At 39.5% G+C, this 22,182-nt stretch overlaps 1 protein-coding gene across 1 annotated transcript in view; it reads right to left on the bottom strand.

The window, feature by feature from the left end:
* The window catches only part of ANO4 (anoctamin 4), a 63,709-nt gene extending 42,130 nt beyond the window's left edge, over positions 1 to 21,579 (bottom strand). The window contains exons 1-5 of the mRNA XM_009709512.1: positions 21,491 to 21,579; positions 16,615 to 16,746; positions 6,939 to 7,045; positions 5,558 to 5,613; positions 4,900 to 5,021 (exon numbers count right to left, since the gene is read on the bottom strand). Of these exons, the coding sequence (XP_009707814.1) occupies positions 4,900 to 5,021; positions 5,558 to 5,613; positions 6,939 to 7,045; positions 16,615 to 16,746; positions 21,491 to 21,579 (506 nt within the window). The remainder of the gene's footprint in view (positions 1 to 4,899; positions 5,022 to 5,557; positions 5,614 to 6,938; positions 7,046 to 16,614; positions 16,747 to 21,490) is intronic.
* Positions 21,580 to 22,182: the final 603 nt, after the last annotated feature.

Below are 22,182 nucleotides of genomic sequence, written 5' to 3'. Positions count from 1 at the left end.
GCTGAACTCATCAGCATAGGAGCAGGCTCATGCATTGTCCTGTGTTTGATGGTCTTGTGCACAGTAGGCTGATGATCAGATTAGGGTGCTTTACAAATCAATACGCAATTATCTTGATTACGATGAAGATTTTAGGAGATTATTTGCAAGATTAGTTTTAAAGAATGAGGCAAGATGATATTCTTGCACTTCAGAGACTTTGCAGACAACTTAAACTTGCACATCAACTGAATTTGAGAATAGCTGCTGCTGAAAATCCACTTTTATGCTAATGATGCAAGTTCTGCTCTGTCCAGAGACGAAGAACGCAGTGAGCCAGCACTGCTGGCTCCCTTATGCTACCAGAAAACATCTCTGGTCAAACTTTCACAGTGAGGAGGAAAAGACCCATGATGGGCTCTAGGGCTGGAGGCAGTGGAAGAGAGAAAGAAACACTTGGTCTGGAACGGACAAAATCATCAGTTTTCAAATGTATATAAAAAATTTCCGGCGTGAGCAATATCTGTCTGGGCTGAGCTCACGCTCTACCGAATGATACTGACCTACACGGGTTATTATCATTGGAGTTTACCCGCTCCGTATAAGAAGCCAAATATCGTCATGTTGTTTTTATCCTTCTGGCATTCAACAGAGACTCAAATTTACAGGCTAAAGAGGTGGTAAGCTAATGATAACATGCTCAGTTCTGACAAGGGCAGTATATCCGGTTGTAAAAAGACACATTGGAAACTGCTTTTTGAGCCCCAACTTAAGAGTGTTAGTGACCCTTTGGCCCAATTATTTACCTGACACCGAGGATGTCGAGTCGTGCCTGCTCCACTGAAAAACAAAGCTCACATTTTGAGCTTACTTCCACTGAATATTTATGGACCTATTTTTCTCCATGTACATAGTTCAACATAGTGAAGTAAGCCTAACATTCATCAAGATTTATTTTTTTATTTTATTCCCTACATTCAAGGATGAATGCTTCCTCATTCCACTCCTGTGGCCGACAAACATTCATGTCAAACTTCATCTCCTACCCTGTTGAGCCTTCCCATCTAATGGTGCAAATCATAGTACTCTTCTTTGATTTAGTGATCAAGCAAACACCCTCACCCTAGATGAAGACCCAAGCAAGGTTCAGTGTGTGCATAAAGAAAAATGGACATGATGGGGAGCAACCCAAATCTCTGCAATGAAAGGAAAAAGTATCTGAGGCCATTCATGAGCCTAGCTTTAAAAATAAGTGCTGGATGTTGACATTACTTTGATACTTATTGGTTTAAATATGGACAAACAGCCTCGATCTTCCACTATCACCCTTTGCTTCACAGCTGGCATTCCACAGGCTCTACTACTGTAATTTGCATCAGGATCAAGCTAATATTTAATTTCCTCTGACCCCATAGTTAGCATATTTTTTCTGTAAATCTCTGCTCAGATACCACTAGGTTGAGTGCTACAGAAACAAACTATGGCAGTAACAAGGGCTTTGGAGACCTTCCTAGGTCCCATATTCAGAGCAGTTCCACATTTATTGCAATTCGCAATTGGGTTAGCCTGGATCCTCATCACCCTTGGGACTCAAGCCAAGAACCTATCTATTTTCATTAATGCTTTTGCAGGTCAGAATGAAATCCTATACAGAACTTTTTACATCACAGAAACAAGTTGCGAGGGAGTTAGAGCTTTCCAACAGGTGTTTTGGACACACGAAGTTCTCTGCTATGTCAGGAGCAATGGGGTGGGGAGGAAGGCTTCGCAGGAGACTGAAAGGGACTTGTCAACTTGCAATCAAGTCACTTAATGTAAACAGGGAGTAAAATGCATGTTACTCAGGCATTACTTTTGCTTTCAGGTTCATTTGGGTAGCTTTACAATCACTTTATAAATACAGTTTTCTCCTGCCCTTTTTGTCCCGTCAATGACATGTGCAAGCAGCAGCAGGAGCAATTCGTGCACAACCTAGAGGGAAGCAGCTATGCACAGAAGCTGAAGGAGGTGATCCAAAGCCCCCAGGAATCACTGCAACCTTTTTCACTGATTTATGTGGTCCCAGAGCCTATAAATATGGAAAGTCCTCCCTCTTTCCAATCACTATAAATTCTAAGGATCTTCAATTATTCTTGTAAATTAAATATGGATACTGAAGCCCAACAGCAGTGTAATTAAAATCATGGTACCACATCTGTTGTTTAATAGGACTGCCTTTGCAATTGTGCCAAGTCTGCGCCTTCACACTGTCATGCGTTTCAAAGTAGAGTGAAAGCAGAATCATGCAATTCCCCTCAAATTGCTTCTCCTCATTTGTTTCTAGTAACTACTATCGCCATAACAGCCAGCTGATGAGCTTAAATGAAATCTGGGAGGCACCAAATTGACAGCACTGGAGATGTAAGGCCTCATTCTAACAGCTAAGTAAAAAATAAAACGGCACCAAAGTATGAACAATTTCACTTACCACTGTGGCAACTTGACTTCAAGGTGGAAATAGCATATCTATTAATGAGATAATTATATTATCTACATCTAATGTACTCCTTAGCCTTTCTAAAGCATATAGTAAAGGGGAACGTCACCTAGCAGCAGTAAGTTCTGGCCAGATATCAGTGGAAGAATCAACATCCATCCACTCCTTTTGTAGACATGGCAACACTACTCCCTTTAAGCACACCCCACATAGCTGTTGGTATGGGAAAAAATAAAAAAGTTGCTCCTGCCACAGGGCAGGTACTAAAAAAGCTTCTGTTTAAAGTATGGACGCTGAGATCCTTCCGAGTGAAGTGAACAACAGGTCTTGCTGGTGTTGTCAGCTCCTCAAAGAAAAATCTCCAGTTCACTAGACATGCGAGGTGCTGACAGTGGCAGCACACAGGAAAGATTTGGCAGGAGCTAAGGAAATGCGAGGGATCTAGCATCTCTGAAGTGAGAAGAAAAAGGCATTCCCTCCCCTCCCCTGTCAGCGCTCCTTTGGTGAATCCATTGCAGCCATGGGTGCGCTCCAGGCGGCCAAATGCAGGCTGGGCTGGGGCTGCAGCTCTGAACCCTGCCGAGCTCCATGGCTACTGAGACAGATGCTGCTGCGAATGCTCAGGGAGACCCACAGCTCCCCCGGCCCCCCATCCTCCTGGGGTAAACACCTAGTCTGAACCACCACAGGCCACCCATGACCTCAGCTAGGAGGTCTGCTGTTTCGATTGCTTTTTTTCTTTGTAAAACAACTGTGGAAAAATCTGTGGATGTCACTGTCTGATAAAAAGCTAAAGCATCTTACAAAACCTCAAACATCAAACCCAGACTACTCAAGGAGGCTGCTACCAAGGTCCAGAACAATCATGTGTCTAACTTGCTCATTCTGTTACCATTTATTCTCATGCTTCAAAAACCTTCCAGATGCCTGATGGTCCATATTCATAAACCAAATTAAAACAAGACCCAGATACTGGCTCAACAGCACTTAAACAAACAAGAAATGTTGATGAAGAATAGTAGCCTTGTCCACCATGGACAAATGATTAAAAAACATTACAGAGATAAGTTGTTTATTGTGTGACATTAATATCTTATTGTATACTGGGAAATTAAAAATAAAAAACTTGTTGTTTAACTGTTGGCTCCTCAGTAAATCACCAATTGCCACAGTGTACTTTTTGAGAAAATTTCCATATTTCTGTCCAGGCCAATATATTAAAAAAGAAAGAAGAAGCTTTCAAGATTAAATTATGAGGTACAAATACATTACTTTGTTTTCTAAAGTATTTTTAAAATTACATGACTCAGTAAAACTTTTTTATTGTATTTCTCTGTGAACTTTTTCTCCAAGGAAATTGAACACCTCCTGTTTTTTGAAATGGATAGGTTTTATATAGCCTTAATCAATAACACTGTCCGTCTCCAGGGCCACCCTCTACAAATCTTTCTATCTGGAAACAATTTTAAGAATCAACAAAAGCAAAGGTTTCTATCAGTTACAAGACTTATAAAAGGGGAAATTAATACGTTGGACCAATTGCATGCTCTGTATGACCCTTCCCAATGGCCAATGTATCAATATCTTCAGTAATCCCAATACATCTTAAGACTTTATTAATAGGCCCTTGAAGCTTCATATTCCCCTCTGCAAGTAGGAAAAGCCCATTTTATGCCTCATAATAGTTCTGCCAACATGATCAGTAAAGGCTCTGGCTCTCTATGCATGCATAAAAAACACGTAATCCTCTGCTAGCGCATGCAAGTCTATTTGAAAACATTATTTAAAAGGGCTATAAGAATTTGGAGTCATGTCTCAGCTTTCTCAGTGTTTCTTCTTTGCTGGCTGCATCCAAGAGATGAATACAAATCCAGCCTGTGGCGATGTGGCTGGGCTGCGTTTAAGGGAGCTGGTACAGGAGAGACTTGCACCCATCTACCGCTAGTGCAGCTGAACACAGTAGCACACTCGGTGACTGTGAGCTCTACCCCACGCCATTTGTAAGCACCCAGGGTTCCTTCTGAGGTTGCTTTTTGGAAAAAAAAGAAGATCTAGACAATGAGAGCCTGCTTTTCACGAAAGCCATGCTCTGAGGAGGAAGAACTCCTCCAGCGGACAGACATGTAACCAAGTCTACCCATCCTCCACAGATTTCTCTCTTCCTTTTTTTCTCTCTTAAATGTTCTGCAAACCCTTCATTAGAAGTTATGGTGTCAGGAAACTCTACAAGGAAACTTCCTTCACTTTCAGCTCTTTCTGCAAGCTCCTCTATAGATTCTTCTTTGAATGTAGTGGCACCATAAGTGAAATGCATTCCTATGACCTCAGTATCAGTTTTTATAAAACACATGAATTAACTGAGCTTTTCACAGTTTTGTCAGAAGAGAGATACCCTGTGCTCAAAGCACCGACAGTGTGACACACTAAAAAGAGGAAAGTCTTACCTCACGAGGTCCAGCGGTTGGTATTTATACCACACTCCCCAGGAAGCCCAGCACTCATACAGCAGGTGTCTGTGGTTTTCGGCCCCGTGTGTTCTTATTGAATTCTTACTTCTGTAACTTCCCTAAGATGCAAATCTGGACATTAATGAACAACAGCAGCAAAAAAGAATATCTAAGAAATCTCTCTCACTAGCAGTATGGATGACACAGTTTATGCAAACTCCATACTTGTGTACCAAAAGCTAAATATGGCATTAAAAGGACAATTTCCTCTCACCTCCGTAAGATTTGAGACTACTCTTCCCAAGAATTTTATGATAAATGGTGTTCAAGTCAAAGGCTATAAATTGGAGAATCTCAAAGATAAGACCACAGCGTGATATTTTTCCCCTCTGAAAACATGCTGATTTGTCAAACCCAAATATTTTTCACAGAATGGATCCAGAATAACTCTCCTTACTCATCTCCTTTTGCAAGAAAAAAAGCATTTTTTTCCCCAAGAAAAAAGCATTACTAAATGGGAGGGATGTCAGGGGCAGACGCAGAATGCAAGAGAGAGTAATAACATTAATAAGATTGAGAACAAATGATTACACAATTAAGAATTCATTTTGTGGGAAATGTCTGTTCAAAAAGAAAAAAAAACGGAGAAAAATACCTCATGAAGAGGAAATGCAGCTTCATAGGAGCCATTACTGAGCAATCGATTCAGACCTAAGAATCAAAAGTATCCAATTATTTACCAATAGGACCAGAAATACTGCTAAGTAAAAAGCAAAACACATTTTCATAATAAGCTGGCTAAATCAAGTTTGAAGCCCATTGACAGTAAAAGATACATCTAGAAAAATCCACCTTTTATAGATTTTGATGAACTAAGATATAATAGAAGCAAAGACTTATTCAAATATTAATCATAATTTATCATTTATTATGCCAGCGGTTTAAAGATTCATTTGCCAAATCCATCTTTAGCTTAACTTCAGTGAAATCAGGGACCTCACACCAGCACTGAAGTTTGACCCCATAAATTATGGCCTAAGGAAGCTATTTAGACGAAAGGCTGTATTTCTTGGGAGATGAAAACTTCAGGGAAGATCGTTACATTTTTGAACTGCAGGCCAGTAAAGCAACTGAAACTCTTAATTTCCATATGATAACAACATTGTAAAATATGTTCAGTTTCTGTCTTACAAAAGCTGCTGGACTAACTGATAGAACAGGAACAAGACAGGCTGCAGTAGTACAAGACCAGAAAATATACCCGAACCTGACCAAAAAGGATTGATATTTGGCACAAAAAAGTAATCATACACTCCACTCAGTCAGGCTTTGTCCCTCGTCAATGAGAACCTCGAGAGAAATAATGATTGCTGAGATGTGGGCGCTTTTCACTTGGAAAGTCACCAAAATAGGACTGAACAACTATCAAGCAACGTAACACTAAATACAGGCACTAACAACCTAAAGGCATTTGAACCCCATTGACCAAGAGGCAAAGAATCCCGATTCCTTTCCTAATTGACAGGGGAATGACAGCAGCAAGAACACAGCAATAAGGAGTACTAATTCAACATAAATAGCACTTCCAGTGATTGCATTAGTATCTGCTTGGCAGAATATGCTTTCTTCCAAAGTCTCTGGCAGAAAGGCAAAACCTGTACAGCTGAGCCAGGCTGTACACGCACATAAAAATGTACACATTTTTATGAAGGAGTAAAAGCTTTTCTGCACGAGCCTATCTGCTTCTCCAGGGTCCTTGATCTGTACCTATTTCTTGCTTAAGTCAGTCTCTTTCCTCGCAGAAGTGATAAATCCCCTGTGGTGACACACATGCCTGTGAAGGCAGCCTGATATTACAGGGAAATGATCAGGTCTTCCAGGCAAAGCCTCGACAACAGCAGTGGGTGAGATGTAAACACCTCAAAACTTAGCTGATTAAAACAGAAGCAAAGGAGTCTGTTAGGAGCCGAGGCAGACTTCTCTTGTTTTGGTGGGACTTAGCACCCACGTTTAAAAGCACGCTGCTCAGCACTTACCAATTTTGTTTTTCCCTTCTTCGTATTTCACTCTTTGTAAGATATGGTGTACAATTCTACTTCTTGTAGCATTATTGAAGAAAGTATCTTTGTTGTGTATGATGAAGCTATTTAAAAATACAAACAAAGGGCATCTCAGGAATATATAGTAGTATGTTTAAAGCAAATATTGAGCTCCATTACTTTCTATAGCATACCAGAAATCTACAGCATGTGAGCAAGTGCAAGGAAGGTTAAAGGACACTGGATTAAGTGAGATGATTCATTGGATGAGATGATGTCAATAACACTATTCATTCCCTAACAAAGAATTACATGGAGAAGTCTGGAGAAAGATCAAAGATATTTAAGCATTCATGATGATAAGCATCACTTTTAGATAATTCACTGAAAACTACAAAATACTTGCACAAAAATTTGCAAAAGTGTAAGATTTGTAAGTGCAGCTGTAGAAATTCACATTCAGTTTCTGTTTCAGGCTTCTTCATTATGCTTTACCATTAAGACTCAGATGGAAACATCCACTTGGCAAACTACTCTTACTGAAAATCAAATACTATGTTAGAAATGGAAAATATTATATACTCCTACGTTTGGTTCTGGAAGCTAGAATAGAGTAGAAAATTAGCTTTCAGAAGCTACTTATGGGGTTATGTACGAATTCAGGTTCAATAGTTTAGACAGAATTGTGATGAGTCCAGGAAATTTAAAAAAAAAAAAAAGAAAAAAAAAGCCATAAAATATATAATATTGACTACATTGGCCTGGTGAAGAGCTAGGGAATTGAATAAACTGATAAATAAAATGGTAAAATCACAGAGATGTCATAGAGAGACCAGCCTGTAGGACTGCACACTAGACAAATCTGACTTTAACCGAGATCATCTTAATAGGGAGCTTGGCATGGATTTATGCCACCTTCTCTTCTGCACAACATGGGATCCACTACTCAGTTTTCCCCCCCAAATGAAAACCCATGGGAAATGATACATGGCTTTGCACTTGCACAGTCATTTAGAAAAACAGGCAAGGAGTCCAACTTCTGGACGTTGGGGATTCCATATGCTCCCTCTTTATTATCAAAATTCTCTGCCAAATTTTCCAATCAAGACAATCTGTAAATTCCTTATGTTTGCCTTCAAAGGCAGATAGTGAAAAAATTCCCAAAGTAAAGGTACAAAAGACAAGTTGCTCCACGAGCACCATAATTAATGAACCCTGGTTTTCTAGAGGTTACTATCCCACGTCTCCTTTCCCACTCCACCCCAGATACTCACAGGTCATTTCTGTGTCCACAATCTACTCAATACTGTACTTCTGGCTTCCTCCCACATCCCCACTATTCCCAAAGTCCTACAAGTGCCCTACACCACCTACTGAAAGTAGTTTGATTTATGCACATTGGCTGACCACCATGTCGGTGCCGATTTACCAATGGGCTGCTACCAAACAGCATATACAACCGGTGTGCTCTGGCCGCTGCCTCTTCTGTGTAGGCACAATTTTGGGCCACTATTCCATTTCAAGCTGCTGATACTCACAAAGCAAACAAGCCTGTGATTATCTTTGAGACAGTTACACCTGTACCAAATTTAGTTGAAAATAATCAGTATGTAAAATAGTAAGTTTTAGAAGGATTTTGACAAAAAGGAAATACTGTCATCACATAAATCTTAATGCTTAAGGAAATCAGATAAAAAACCAACCCAAACTCTGAAGCAGATAGAACAGCATTATTTCCAGCTGAAGCTGGAGCTCTGTATTAGGCCATTTTAGTAGCAGCAGAAACAAATTAAAAGACAGTAGTAAACCAGAAATGAACAGTTAGCGTTTTTCCCACTTGGTTTCATTTTCTTTTAACGTCTGACTTTCCTCTCCAAGATCTCAACTTCCAGACAGCACTGAATGTTAAAGAACTGTGAAGATACCTTATGAAATCAAAAAAGCACAGTAATTTTCATTCTGACTTAGTTATGAGTTCTTGTAGGATTCAACTGAGAATTGAATCACCTTATCTGGGAAACCAGCAAGACTGATCCAGGTAACACCAAAACTGTTAATCTATTCTCCTTGTGATATATCATGACTGTGTCATACTGCAACTGCAGGTAGTTATTTCAACAACTTTTCTGGACAAGTAGGTTAATAGTTTTTCTGCATTTAGTCACTTTTATTTTCATGAGTCATGAACGAAAAAAAGGCAAAAATCAAACATTACGCAATCTTAAAAAGAAGTAAGGACTACTTGTTTAAATACTTTCATCATTTGCATTCATTTGTAAACTTAGCAGTTGTGGTGTTATAGCTTTTGATCTCACGTGGCCAAGAAGGAACAACCAGATGTGTCTATGAAGCGGATGTCAACACCTCATACAATAACTTCCATGAAGAACTCTGCCTATTCCAGAACTAGCTGAAGCAGTCCTAAAACACATGTGAGTGTAAGAGCTGCAGAGGTTCCGCCCTGCTCACCCTTGTGCCAGTAAAAGGCACCTGAGGGCAGGAGGGGGACAGGAGAGGGAGAACTCAGCACGGCTCCTGTAGGCCAAGAACATGTCCTTCAGTGTTGTCCAACATTACTCATGGAGGCATGGATGCAGAAGAGATGCTACAGCTCACCAAAGGTGAAAAAGGAGTGCCAAAATGAGTCCTCTGGATGTCCTGGACTATCCCTAACAATACCATTGTTTTGGGATGGAATTGCATGCGGTAAAGGTTAAAAATAATCCTCATCTATTTTTGAATATATATAAAAGCACATTTTTTTTTTCTTTTGTTTAATTCCAATAGTCAGATCATTTCTGTGAAATTGTCTGTAGAGTAGCCCCAGAAAGAGCAGTATCACCATAACCACGGGGGCAGGGAGCTCTGGCACAGCAAACAAGAACAGGCAGACATGAGTGGGAGGCATTGAAAGGTTGAGAGTATCTCAAGTAGTTGTAACTGTGTGTTACAACATCCCAGTTAGAGGTTGACATAAATTAGGATGATGCCAGGGGGGGTTAAATTTATCTCAAAAATCACAGGAATTGCTCTTATCAGGTGAGAACCATGCAGTTCAGTGTAGGACTTATCCCCTTCTACCACCACCCTTCTCTCCCATGCTTTATGGGCATTTCTTCCTCCAAAATTTTTGTGCTCCGGGCTGTCTTCTTTCTGACTGTGGGTGGTTAATCCATATTCACAGAACTGCCATCAAGGTTATTTCATGGTCTATAGAATCCAGTGAGGAATTCAGAGGAGAAAGACTTTCTCAGTCTATGGAGAATCTCACCCTTCAAATTTCAGTTCAGAGGCCAGAGCTGAAGACATTTCCAAACCAGGTGTAGATAAACATTCATCAGATACTACTGAGCTATAAAATGCACACAGCAGATGTTTTCTAGACACCTTTTTAACCATTGTTGCTTTCAGATGGAACAGTTGTCTCAGCTGTTCTTTCTGCTGCCCTTGTTAGAATTTCAATATGCACAAGGCTTTGAGTATTCATAAGAGCAATACAGCTTGTTTTCAGGCTCAGTAAGGGTTTAGGCTTTATTTAGGAGACAGTGCCTTGAAGGTTTTGATCACTTCGTCACCTCATTTGTAAGATAAAAAATAAGTATTAATGCACTATTATTTTTATTACCCATGAAGTTAATGTATAGGTAGATAATAAAGCCAGTGATTTGTTCCACTACAGTTATAACTGTTAGGCTGGTCCTCTAAGTCTTATTTGTGTGAGCTGCCCTTACTCAAAAGGAGAACCCCAATGAAGATAATGAGAGCACTTCTGTCAGGAAAGGTTCCAGAGTTGATCCTTAATTAAAGTCCCTTTTAAAAATGTCATTGTGGAAATATTGCTCTCACATTCATACTGTAAGCAACATGAAGACTCAGTGAAGGTTAATTGCTTTGAAATTATATTTGTAGCTTTCTTAATTAGACTCTGAACTGGAGATTTCAAACTATCCTTCCATGGGTAACAAAGTACAGCAAAGGTAACTGTCATCTGAAGAGCCCTCAAATTAATGCACCTTCAACCAAGAACAAACTGCCAATGAATTCCTGCTCATACATTCTCTCTGGTAATTCTGCAGGTTGTACTAACCCTTTAGGGGTAAAAATTTAGCTCTTGAATCTTTGTCTAACACCCATTTGAAAAAAAAAAAAAAAGAGTTTACTTTTCAATTTATTTTGGAGAAGCAAAAGGCAGGAAAAGGCTATTTTCTGCTGTACTGGTAAGATAAACAAGCTGAAAGCTGAACACTCATGGTCTGGCTACAAAGCTACAAAGTGAGGATGTGTGCATGCACGTTATCAGTGTGCATCTTTTCTCCATGGGATCCCCAGACACTGAAATATTTGATGTCTGACACTCACCATACCAAAAGGTAGGTTCCAAGCAAATGCCTACTGCTTCCAGATGTGGTCCGAAGTAGCAATCACTACACAAGAAGTGTATTCTTCAGTACAGGGAAAATGCCCAACCCTCCACACTCCCAGGTAAACCACTGATGGTAGCCAGCTGTTACTGGCTGAGGCAATAGCAGGCTTTTACCTCATTTACCATCAGAGAAAGAAAATCATCAGCTACAGTAGCAGCAACAAGATGAGCCTGCAGTATTCCAGTGAGAATATCAGAACACATCCCTGTAGTTTATTTGTTTGGAAATGGGTATATTAGTATCACTTTCTGTTTATTTTCATTTTGCCTGACTTCTAAGGCTGCAGCTAACTTTTTTGTTTATCTAAAAGAAAATGTTTATTAATAGTTACCAGGGATTTTTCACATCGTGTGCCTAAAACAGTATCACTTCAGGATGAAGAATGTATTAGTGGTTTTGTCTGTTTCAGATTTGGCACATCCAACCTCAAAACTGCTAAAGTAAAACAGAGAGCTGTGAAAGTGCTGAATCTCTCCTCCACCTTCCTCTGCCCTTCCCCCTAAATCACCCCACCACCCACATCACTTCTTAATTTAAATCAGCTCACTCAGGAATCTTCATCTGAGATAAGAGAGAGCTTTATGTATTTTTCAGGGATACCCTGTTTCATTCAGTTTGCCAGGCAATTAAAACTTCCAGAAGCAGAGAGAATTAAAAAAACTCCACTACAGGGCGTCGGTTGCACAAAGATTTGCTTTTAGGAATCTCACAGAACCGTGATTTCCTGCTTATAAAACGCCATCTGCAAATGTATAGTTGTTATACTGCAGATGTATTTAAACACAAGAATGACCATCCTGGTTCAAAACAAGTAAGTGTCCACGCAGCCCTGTGCCTCATCTCCAGTGGTAGCAGCTCCCTGGCCCATCCATGGTCTTGAGGCGAAGCAGCTCAGGGGGACAGGGGCACAGATCATCTTGGTAGGGATAGGATTTATTAGGGCCAATCTGGGCATCAGAGAAAGCTTAAAATGTATCTCCACCCTGAGAGACACATATTTTGGAAATCTGACAAAGATACAGGACGAGATCCTCATGTACCACAAGTGGACACAGTACAATTGACAGTAACTCCATTAACCTCTGGTAAGCAGGGCCATTTTTGTTTAATTAATCCAGATACTGTCCTAGTCCTCCTAATTCTGTAAATTTTTAATCTAATTTTCACTGAAGTAACAAATATTTATTTTTAAGTGGTTTATTCAATTATATATTAGATTAATACTTAACCAGCAAGTTTATCGCCTTTGGAAGGAAAAAAAAAAAGGGGAGGGGAATAGCTCCTGATATAAAGTTTGAGATCTCTAAACAGCAATTAAAAGCATTTTCCTAGCCAGTATACAGCTATCTAAGAAGGAGTAGCTAATTACTACTGTTACTATTCCCAACTGACTAGCAGCTCACTTCATAAAGTAACTAAGATGTAGTAGAAAAATAACTAATTATCATCATGTCTGATGGAAAACATTTTTCAGATATTGTGAACTGTGCATTCTTGTAACCAGTAATTTTCAGAAGAAATGCTTTGGCATAAATAAAGCCCTTCCCAAGATGTGGCTGCAGAAGAGAGATACTACTCAGAAGTCTATCTTGAAAATTATCATTTTGTATTCCACACAGTTCCAAAAAAAATGCTTGCCTCAGCCAGGCAGAGCTTCTTTCCTCCAAAAAGAGATTTCCTGTTACTTAGGAAATATGATGAATTTTAGTCTTCTCTTGTACTGACCATGTTGTGATATACTCTATAAGGTACGCCATAATCCCTTTAAAAGAAAACCTGAAGCCATTCTGCAAAAGTTATAGGGACACCTTACAAATGTGACTCTTGCATTTTCTTCTTTTTCTGTTTTGGAGGGAGGGCAGATGGCTAGCTATGTCTCCTAGAACGAATTTAGCTTTTTTTCTGAAAGCTAGCCTTTCTCCACATCTGGCCTATTCCATCTGAATGGGGAAGAAAAATGGAAGAAAGAAAAAGACCATCAATATGATCTACTAAAATTGCACATGCTCATTGTACACTGATATTTCAAAAATATTAATTCCTCTTGAAAAAAAGCCTGGTCAGGCTTTGCTGGTTTTGGTCTTAATTATTTTTGTCCCCAGACTCCATGTTGTAAGTATTGTCAGTCATCTGGTTTTCCATGTTTTTAAAAGCAGCTATCACAAATGAAGACTGTACTCAGACCATGTTACAAACATCACCTGTCTCAGACTGGAGACCTGGATGTGAAAACTGTGGCTGGATCAAAAAAGATAAACTGCCTGTTCTTTGATGAGGTGGAAAATGTCTGAGGCTATGAAGAAAAGAAAAAATAAGGAATTCCAGACCCAAATTACAATATTGCAATATTTGGACAAACATCAAACATGGACATGCTCCTATGAATATTTAAGGAATAATATTTTAGAAAATTAAAAGCACATAAAACCAGGAAAGAAGAAAGAATTCTGCAACCTCCAGCTATGGTATGCGGCAAAACCTACTGAGGACATGGAGATCTTATCTGAAAACTCAGTATATGGAGATTTATAATTCCAAGGTGGTTGTATTTGTGAATGATTTACTACATGGCCATTAAGCAATTGTTCAGCATGTCTTGGATAAACATCGATTTACGACAACACAGAAATCCTAGATATGTTCAACTGGCAAAAGTACATACCTTGCTCTCCAGAAATACTTGTACAGTAGCCAGAAAAAATCCTCATTAGTGTAATTAAAAGACTGATTATATGTTTTAGGCTCCTGTGGCTATTTCTTAAAGAACGGTTTAATGCACTTCCCACTCATCTCTTCTTCTCACTTAGGATTTCAGATTTGCAAGAAAATCTTGTCTTTTTTACTATAAATTTGAAACTCAAAATCTGTACATAAGATCTGATAAAAAGCAAATACTAGTGATATTTTTCAGCTACCACCTTAATATAGTGCACAAGGACTGAAAGTCTTGCATTTATTCTCCATTCTCTGAGGACTTCAAGAACTCAAAGGGTTACAAACATTTTCCTTCCTCAAAAAATGGCCCTATGTTGGGTGAAAAGTGTTAAACAACACTGAGGTCAGCCAGCTGAGCATCAGTGTGGTACTAGGACCCTCCCTGTCCTGTGCATGTTCTGTCTGTCTGAATCAGTTTTGGCAAAACTGTGTGATGGAAGGGGATGCAGAGTCACATCTAAAAGCCCAAGAGTAGGGAAGAGACTGTCGCTGTTCTTCTAGCCTACCGGCTGATGTACTTGTTGAAGACAATGTGAACTCCACCAGTAAGTGCCCATGACACTTATGCAGCCTCCATTATAATTAGATTGTAATGGCAATATGGCATGTTAAGAGCACTTTAGCAAAACCTTAACTACACCAAATATGAAAATGCATGGACTTTTTTTACCACTGACAAACTGCAAGCTAAACTATCATAACATTATTGTATATGGTAAGTCTTCATTTCTGCAGCTCAAGAATTTCCGTAACTATTTATCTTCACATTCCTAAACCAGTATTGTGGGTCTCTGGGTTAGAAATTTAAATAAAAGCCCTGACAGATTTAAAAAAATGTATCATTTTACAGTCAATTGGTAACTTTCTTACTTATTAAAAGGAAGTAAAAGCTTATGTAATGCAACAGTAACAACCAAAAAATGAAGCTTTAATCTAATATGGAGGTAGGATTTTATCAATTTGGAGCCTTTCTGTTACTGTTCTGAGTAGGAGACAATTATTGGTGCTGCCCTTGTGAAGGTTACTACGCTTAGCAGTGGGTAGAGGTGAAAGAGAAATCATTTTCTTAGTGATCAAACCCTCATCTGGCATAACTGACTCCAACAAATGAAGGTGCCAGTCACAGTAATTGCTACATCAGTTAATACGTGTTGGGGTAAACATGAACAAAAAAATCTTTACTACTGGATCTTTATAACTGGATCGTTGTATAGAGGTCTTTCAACAGAACATTTATGTATATCTTGGAAGAAGCAGCAATTTGTACAAAGTAAGTGAACCCCAACATAATACACTTCTTGACTGTTAACTGATACTCATAAAATTACTCTTTTTAACTCTACATTTCCAATTATTTGATAGCTGCACTCCACAATCAAAGATTAAAACCACATACTAAAGACGTTCCTGAAATGCTCTGCTTACCAACATACCCTGAAATTCTTGGAACAATTAAAACCCCTGCATGCAACTCACAAATACTGAGCATGTCACTGTATTTCAAAATTCTAGTGAAGCAGAGTAAGAGAGACAGAGCCAACAGGCTGGAGCATGACAGGAACACAAGAATCCTGCCAAAGCCAGCACCTTTTGGGAGAAGGAGGGCAGCTCAGCCAGCATTTTATCAGTCCCCACACAAAAGGAAAGGAAGACTACACAGAAAGCAAAACAGAAAATGTCAGGCCTGCTGGGGAGTAGAGCTTCAAAGTCTGCAATGATGTAAAAGAAGTGCCAAACAAGAGTGGGAATGTTAATGAAACTAACAGAGTGTTTAATAACTCCCCCCGACAGTTTACCAACACAAATGTGAGCAAGGCAGAAGAATTAAAAAAGTATTCTGGTTCATATAAGCCAGTTCTCCTTCCAGCCACAAAAAAACCTTTCTTATGTGCTGTAATTTTAAGGGAAGATAATAGTTAATATTACTATTCATAAATATTACTATTCAACCCAGACATCCCAATTTCTTCATTTACTATCATCATCAGTCTATTCTCAAACTAATTTGCACCTACCCTTCCTCTTGCAGGGCACAATAACTGACCCATCTTTTTTCTCAAGTCCTGGAAGACTCTGTAGTCTGAACCTGATGTCTGTTTTACAGTTGTAACTAGGAATGAAATTCAGTACCAGTTTATTTCAACCATCACTGTTAGAAGGACTAATTTTGATTGTACTAAAGACATAGAAATGCTGAAAAAGAAGTTTTAGTCACATCTTTAAGAGACAAAGAACAACTGCAATTCTGATCCAAGAGTTAGCCATTTGACTACTTCAGGGATGTAACTGAAATTCCAGTGAATTAAAATGAACTTTTCCATTGATTTCCGTTAGTTTTGAGCTGGACCTTTAATTATTAGAGATGTAGACAGACTTTATGCTCTCTCAGGACTCTCTCTCTCTCCCTTTTTGTGACAAAGAACTAATTTGAAGGCACTAGTCTTTAAGACATGAACTAAGAAATTGATTTTTTTCAAGGTGAATCCAGAAGGAAAAATTTTCATCTTGTAATTAAGATACAATAACATACTTACTGATGGATCCTTTGTTGGCTGAATGGAGCAGTATAGCAGTCATTGTCCTCCAGATCTGGCAGTGTCTCCTTGTCCAGTTTCATTGGCTTTCTAGGTAACCATCCTCGAAACCTGCTTATTTGTTTCTCGATCCTGCAGCACAGGAACAGTGTGAGCATTTGAGATAGTGCCTTTTCATTACATTACAGAGGACCCTAGAAAGAACACATGCTGGCAAACTAGGCCACTTAATATTTACATCTAGAAAAGATGCAATGCCTTTTGACTTTTTTGACGCAGATCAAATTATACATGCTGAACTTGATTATTAATAACCAGCTTTCAGCAGAGGAGTGTCTTATTTTTTCCCAACAGAATAGCAATGCTAATGGCACATGCTGCTATAAATCTTATTAAGCCCAGTAAGGTCTTGGTAACTCTCTAAACCTTTATTTCTCAGCTTTTCAGTTAGTTTAAATTTCAGGTTTAATTGACACATTAGACTTCGGACATATAAACGTTAGAACAGCAGAGACTGTGACAGAGAGCTTTGGCAGCTAAACCCCAGCAAGTCGCAGTCCTTTACTGCTCTCCGTATGGATTCTTACCTCACAACTGATGCTATAAAAAATAGGCTACTTTGTTCATTTGGTTCAATTGTAGCGTCTTGCAATACTATAACCTCCATGAAACCAGAATACTCAGTGCATAGATTAATAGGTGACTGCTACGCAGATTCTTACATTTAGAAGGTGAAAGCAAACTAAGACCAAGCTGGAGAAAGGGCAGATTTAACTGCAAGTGCACTCATGCAAAGATGCACACCGAAATGAAGGGAAAGGGAAGAATCAGAGCTGATTGGAGAAGATAATCTAAACCAAATTCAAATCCAAACTAAAATGTTAGAATGAAAAACACGTAAGAAAGATGACAGATGTCTGGCACAATGAACCCTACTCTCTCAGAAGTTCCTAACACCTTCAAGTCCTAATCAGTGATTGCTGCCTGCAAAAATCATAGACTACAAATTATGGACTATGCACATACTTCAGTCACTGGATGAGTATTTCCAGAAATGGAGCTCAAGGGCATGAATTGACATCCTTTGAACTTTAAGTCCATTTCTGGACGAAGCTCAAGGACTGGAAAGAAGTCAGCACAGTAACTCTGTGACCAGCAAATGCTGTGAGTTCTGCACAGTCACTTTGAGGGAGGGCAATCCAGATCCAAGCAGCTGAGTGTGCAGGAAAGTGATGTGAAATTATTACATACTTTCATTTAAAATAAATATAGCATTTCCTGGACTATTTAACCCTCTCCCATCAGGTATTTTGATCTTGGATAAGAAAGCTAAGGCTAATTCTAAAATATGGGCACACTTCAAAATTGTAACCCAATTAGGTCCACTTGTTTTGGTACCATTTGTATATTCCCATTTTGGGAATAGCAGCGGGGGTGTGGACACAAACACACACATGTGAATTTACCATCAGGACTGTTTGGAAGAACTGGAATGTGTATGTGAACATAACATAAGAGTTCTTATACTAAATTAATAATAAACTCTTCATGGGCCGTGTTTGCACTGGCCCAGAAGTTCAGAGCACAGGAGGAGGCAGTTTGCAAATGCCTGTGCCCACGTGCAGGCGACATGTCTGATCCCCGGGCTGTAAAAGGCCTGACCAACTCTAACTCTGCAGTTGCAGCATCCAGCTTGACAGCCTTGAGCTAGTCTGTGCAGGCACTGATAGGAATGACAAGGGAAAAGTAAGCTTTCTACAGGGGAATTCCACGTCTCTGGGCCTCCAACTTTTCCTCCACAAAGGCCACAAGCTCTGCAGTACTGTATATTCAGCAGGCTTAGTGACTCTGGGTCTGGAAAAGGGAAGAGGAATCAGGCAGAAGGGTTTTCTAAATATCCTGTTCCATGCTTATTTGTTAACTAAAATCGTTTGAATTCTCTAAACTATTAACACCCTTGCTAATCTGCAATCCTTTCCCATTCATCCTGCAAGTCAATGTGCACATTTGAGATACGGGCGCTGCAGGTTTATCACACCATGCATGCAGGCACAGAGTGCTTTCCTCACTTAAGAGCAATGCATTATTCATGTTGGCTTCTCACTGAGTGTATCCAGCATTTGACTGGTTTGCCATTCCCAAGGCTGGGATTACTTGGCATGCTCAGTGAGCCTGCTGGCAAACAGGTCTGAGAAGGTTGCAAAGCCTTTCTGCAAGGGCCCAGAACATAAAGTACAGCCACCTCTAGGGAAAAAAAAACCACCCTAGTTATCTTCTTGGAAAAGAGAAATGACCAAATTCTTAAATTGCCTCCAGCTTACTCCAACAGTGCCATCAGCCAGCAGCGCAGGCTTTGTACTACAGGAGCATCTCTCAAAAAAAAAGCTGAAAGAGTGGTGCTGGTGCTAACACACACAGACACACAGCGTTAAAAACCTACTGTGTTTTACCACTTCTTCAAGGCTAACCCATGCCTCACCTTCACTTATGGAGAAGCTTATATACTCAGCTAAATAGGGGAGTGGTGTTTGGAAAGCAGAGCAACCTACACAAGAACAACAGAGTGCACGGAGTGATGAGGCACTGCAGAGTCAGCCACAACGAAAGAGGAGAGTGGAAGATCCGCTAATAATATCCTTCTTAAATTCCGTCTTTAAAAACACTTGTTAGCCTCATAAGGCAAAAAAATAATTCTTTTAATTCACAGTGGCTCAAAGACAGAGTCTCTTCCACTTCAATCGTGCCCCTGTTCTCCAAGTCTAGTCTTTACTCGGTATCCTCTTTCTGAAGGTACATATTGTGCTTAACTCACACAAAGGGCTTCTCAAATAATTTCAAAGAAACTGTTTTCTCACTAGGAAGTAGGGTAGGATTAGAAATGTTCTTTCAAAAAAAAGAGGAAGCTAGGAAAATAAAATTGTTTTGAATCGAGACTGATTTTTATCTGTGGGCCAGCTCTGATAGAGCTTTATGCCTATTGTAGTGCTAGATATTGTCTTAGTTTAGGTTTTAACCACAGTGTAGGTACTGTATAGGTACCTGACGGGTATCCCTCCTTTCCTCTAAAATGCATTAGGGGAGTTTTCTTATTTGAAATTTTGAGATGACAAGAATTTTTCAGAGAGAAAATTCAAGTCAGATTGACAAGTTGCAAGTGACCTGCTCCGGGCTTTGCCTTGTAACACAAGTCCTCTTTAAAATAAATTCTGCCCGAATGTCAATATAATGTTTGGCTTAGCTCAAAAAATGGACCAAGACTTCAGTTACTTGTAATCTTCACTGAACTAGGAGTAGAGGAAATAGATATTTTTATTGAAGCTGTATATTTGAGTTTCACATAAATGAAAATAAAGCTGAATATGTTTTCTTTTTTCCCACTGGGACTATTCAGTTATAGCTTTTCCGCCTCAAGTAGCTATTTATAGACCTGAACATAAAAATTGAATTTAGCCAAGTGTTCTCATCACTCAGGAACTAAAATACCAGAAAAAGATCATATCCCATCCCATACTGACTTCAAATGGCATCCTGACTCATAAGAAAATGAATGTAAAGCAAAATTTCACACACCACATACAAATGTTAGAATCTTCACCTACTCCTTCCTATCTATTGCTTTAGCCAAAGCAGCCATGTCTTAATTAAAGTCAAGACAAATTCAAAAGTTAACAGGCACTGTAGTATTTATGGTAAGATCGGGATGGAAACTACGGGAGCATCAACAAGCTTTAGAAGAACCGTGTGCATCTATTAGCCCGTGCCGACTAGGTAAAATGCCTTAACTTCACACAGCGCCCACTTGGTGCTTACTAATATAAAGAAGCAAATACTATAATGTGAGACCAGCGCTGGTACTCTCAAGTCACCAGCACACTGTGATAGAATTTAATATACAAAATGCTTTTTAATATGCTCATACAGCAGAGTGATAATAGGCGACTTTTTTTTTTTTTTTCCCCTGTGGATGTTCATCTACTGACATTACCTGCAAAGTGCTACAGCTGTTTAATCCAAAATGCAGATTTTTCAAATTTAATTCTTCTCTCTCAGAGGTTCATGGGAATATTTCCACTGAACTCAGAGCAACACTGTAAATCAAATACTAGACCCTTTTGAGAACTGCATCAACAGCACTGTGGCATTAAGTGCCAACGTATCCTCTGGCCTTTGCCAAGTCTGTGTATTTTTTAGGTTTTTTGGAGACATTTTCATTTAATTGCCCAAGGTATCAAAAAGAAAATGCAAACTGCAGCACTGGAAGCTTTTCATTGCATTAAGTCAGACATAAACCAGGCACTGAACATAATCTTAAAGATATTTAATAACTGAGTGAAAGCACTTCAAAGATTCTTGAAAAATACTCATCTCTCAAGCTCAATAACGTTACACCAGAGATGAACCTGGTTCATTGCCTTCCTATTTACCAACAAAGTACTAAGCATCCCCACAGAGGAACCAATAAATAAATAATGCCATCGCTATTACAAGTAAGTAACGTGCATGGAAATGAAAAAAAAGCTGTAACTGTGATATTTTAACACCAAGAAACTCCCTAATGAGCTACATGAAAATAAAGAGATACAGTGTTTGCACTAAGACACTTACTCTTCTTGAAAAGACTCCATCAATTGAAAAATACTTCCTTATTCCTAAAAAAGATCATGCTGATAAAATGAATTGCCTCTTTTACATTGCAGATGCCTTAAAAATGCAACTTCTGTATTTGTTTTTGCAGCTGTCCCAGTGTGTAATCACTCCCTCCACCCTTTCTACAAACACAGCTCATAAACTTTTCCTTCCAGCTTGACCTTAACCACCATTTTTGTTATTGGTTCTAAACAAACATAAACTGGACTGGCATAAGAACTGTACTCACCTATTCATGAACTTGTATCGGCGGTGCAGGTAATAGATTTTTCTCCTGGAAGAACAGCAAAAATGAAGCCAGTCGAGAAGAAAACCCATCGTCAGTTACAGTATGAACTAGCAAGGAAGGAAAGGAGATTGAAGACAGAAGCCTGTAAGAGGTGGAGGAAGAGACTAAAAGAGAGATTAACAGAACTGTCACAGGAAGCCACACAGACTCTGGTGGCATTTGAATTGCAAGAAGGTCATCATTTTCCCATTGTCTTCTCCTTTTCTCCTATTTGTCATGTGTGAAAGACGGGGAACCAAAGATGTTTCAATTTCAATGAAGTCCATAAACTGTTGCAGGAATTCTATAGGACTGATAAAAATAAGGATAAATTATCTCACATCCACTAGTGAATTATTAAAGCTGCATTTGGTGAAACACAAGGGAGAATCGCTTAGGAAAGCAGTACCTAATGCTGGAAGATGCCGTAACACATGCGGTACCAACCGGGGCCAGTGGTTGCTGTTGGAGTAACATCCCTTGAAACAGAATATAGGCTACACAAGCAAATGAGCATGTGCTCGCCCCCCGCCCCCCCCCAAATCTGCGGCCACTCCCTGTGCCCCTCACACAGGCACAGCCGACTTCTGTGGGCAGCGCTGTGCGGGCACGCTGTGCGGGGAGCACGTCAGCAGGCCCGGGTGCGCGCGCAG

Source organism: Cariama cristata, unplaced genomic scaffold (genome assembly GCF_000690535.1).
Source record: "Cariama cristata isolate BGI_N322 unplaced genomic scaffold, ASM69053v1 scaffold18180, whole genome shotgun sequence".
NCBI lineage: Eukaryota > Metazoa > Chordata > Aves > Cariamiformes > Cariamidae > Cariama > Cariama cristata.
The sequence above is the reverse complement of the archived record's forward strand: the minus strand, read 5'-3'. Positions and strand labels throughout refer to the sequence as shown.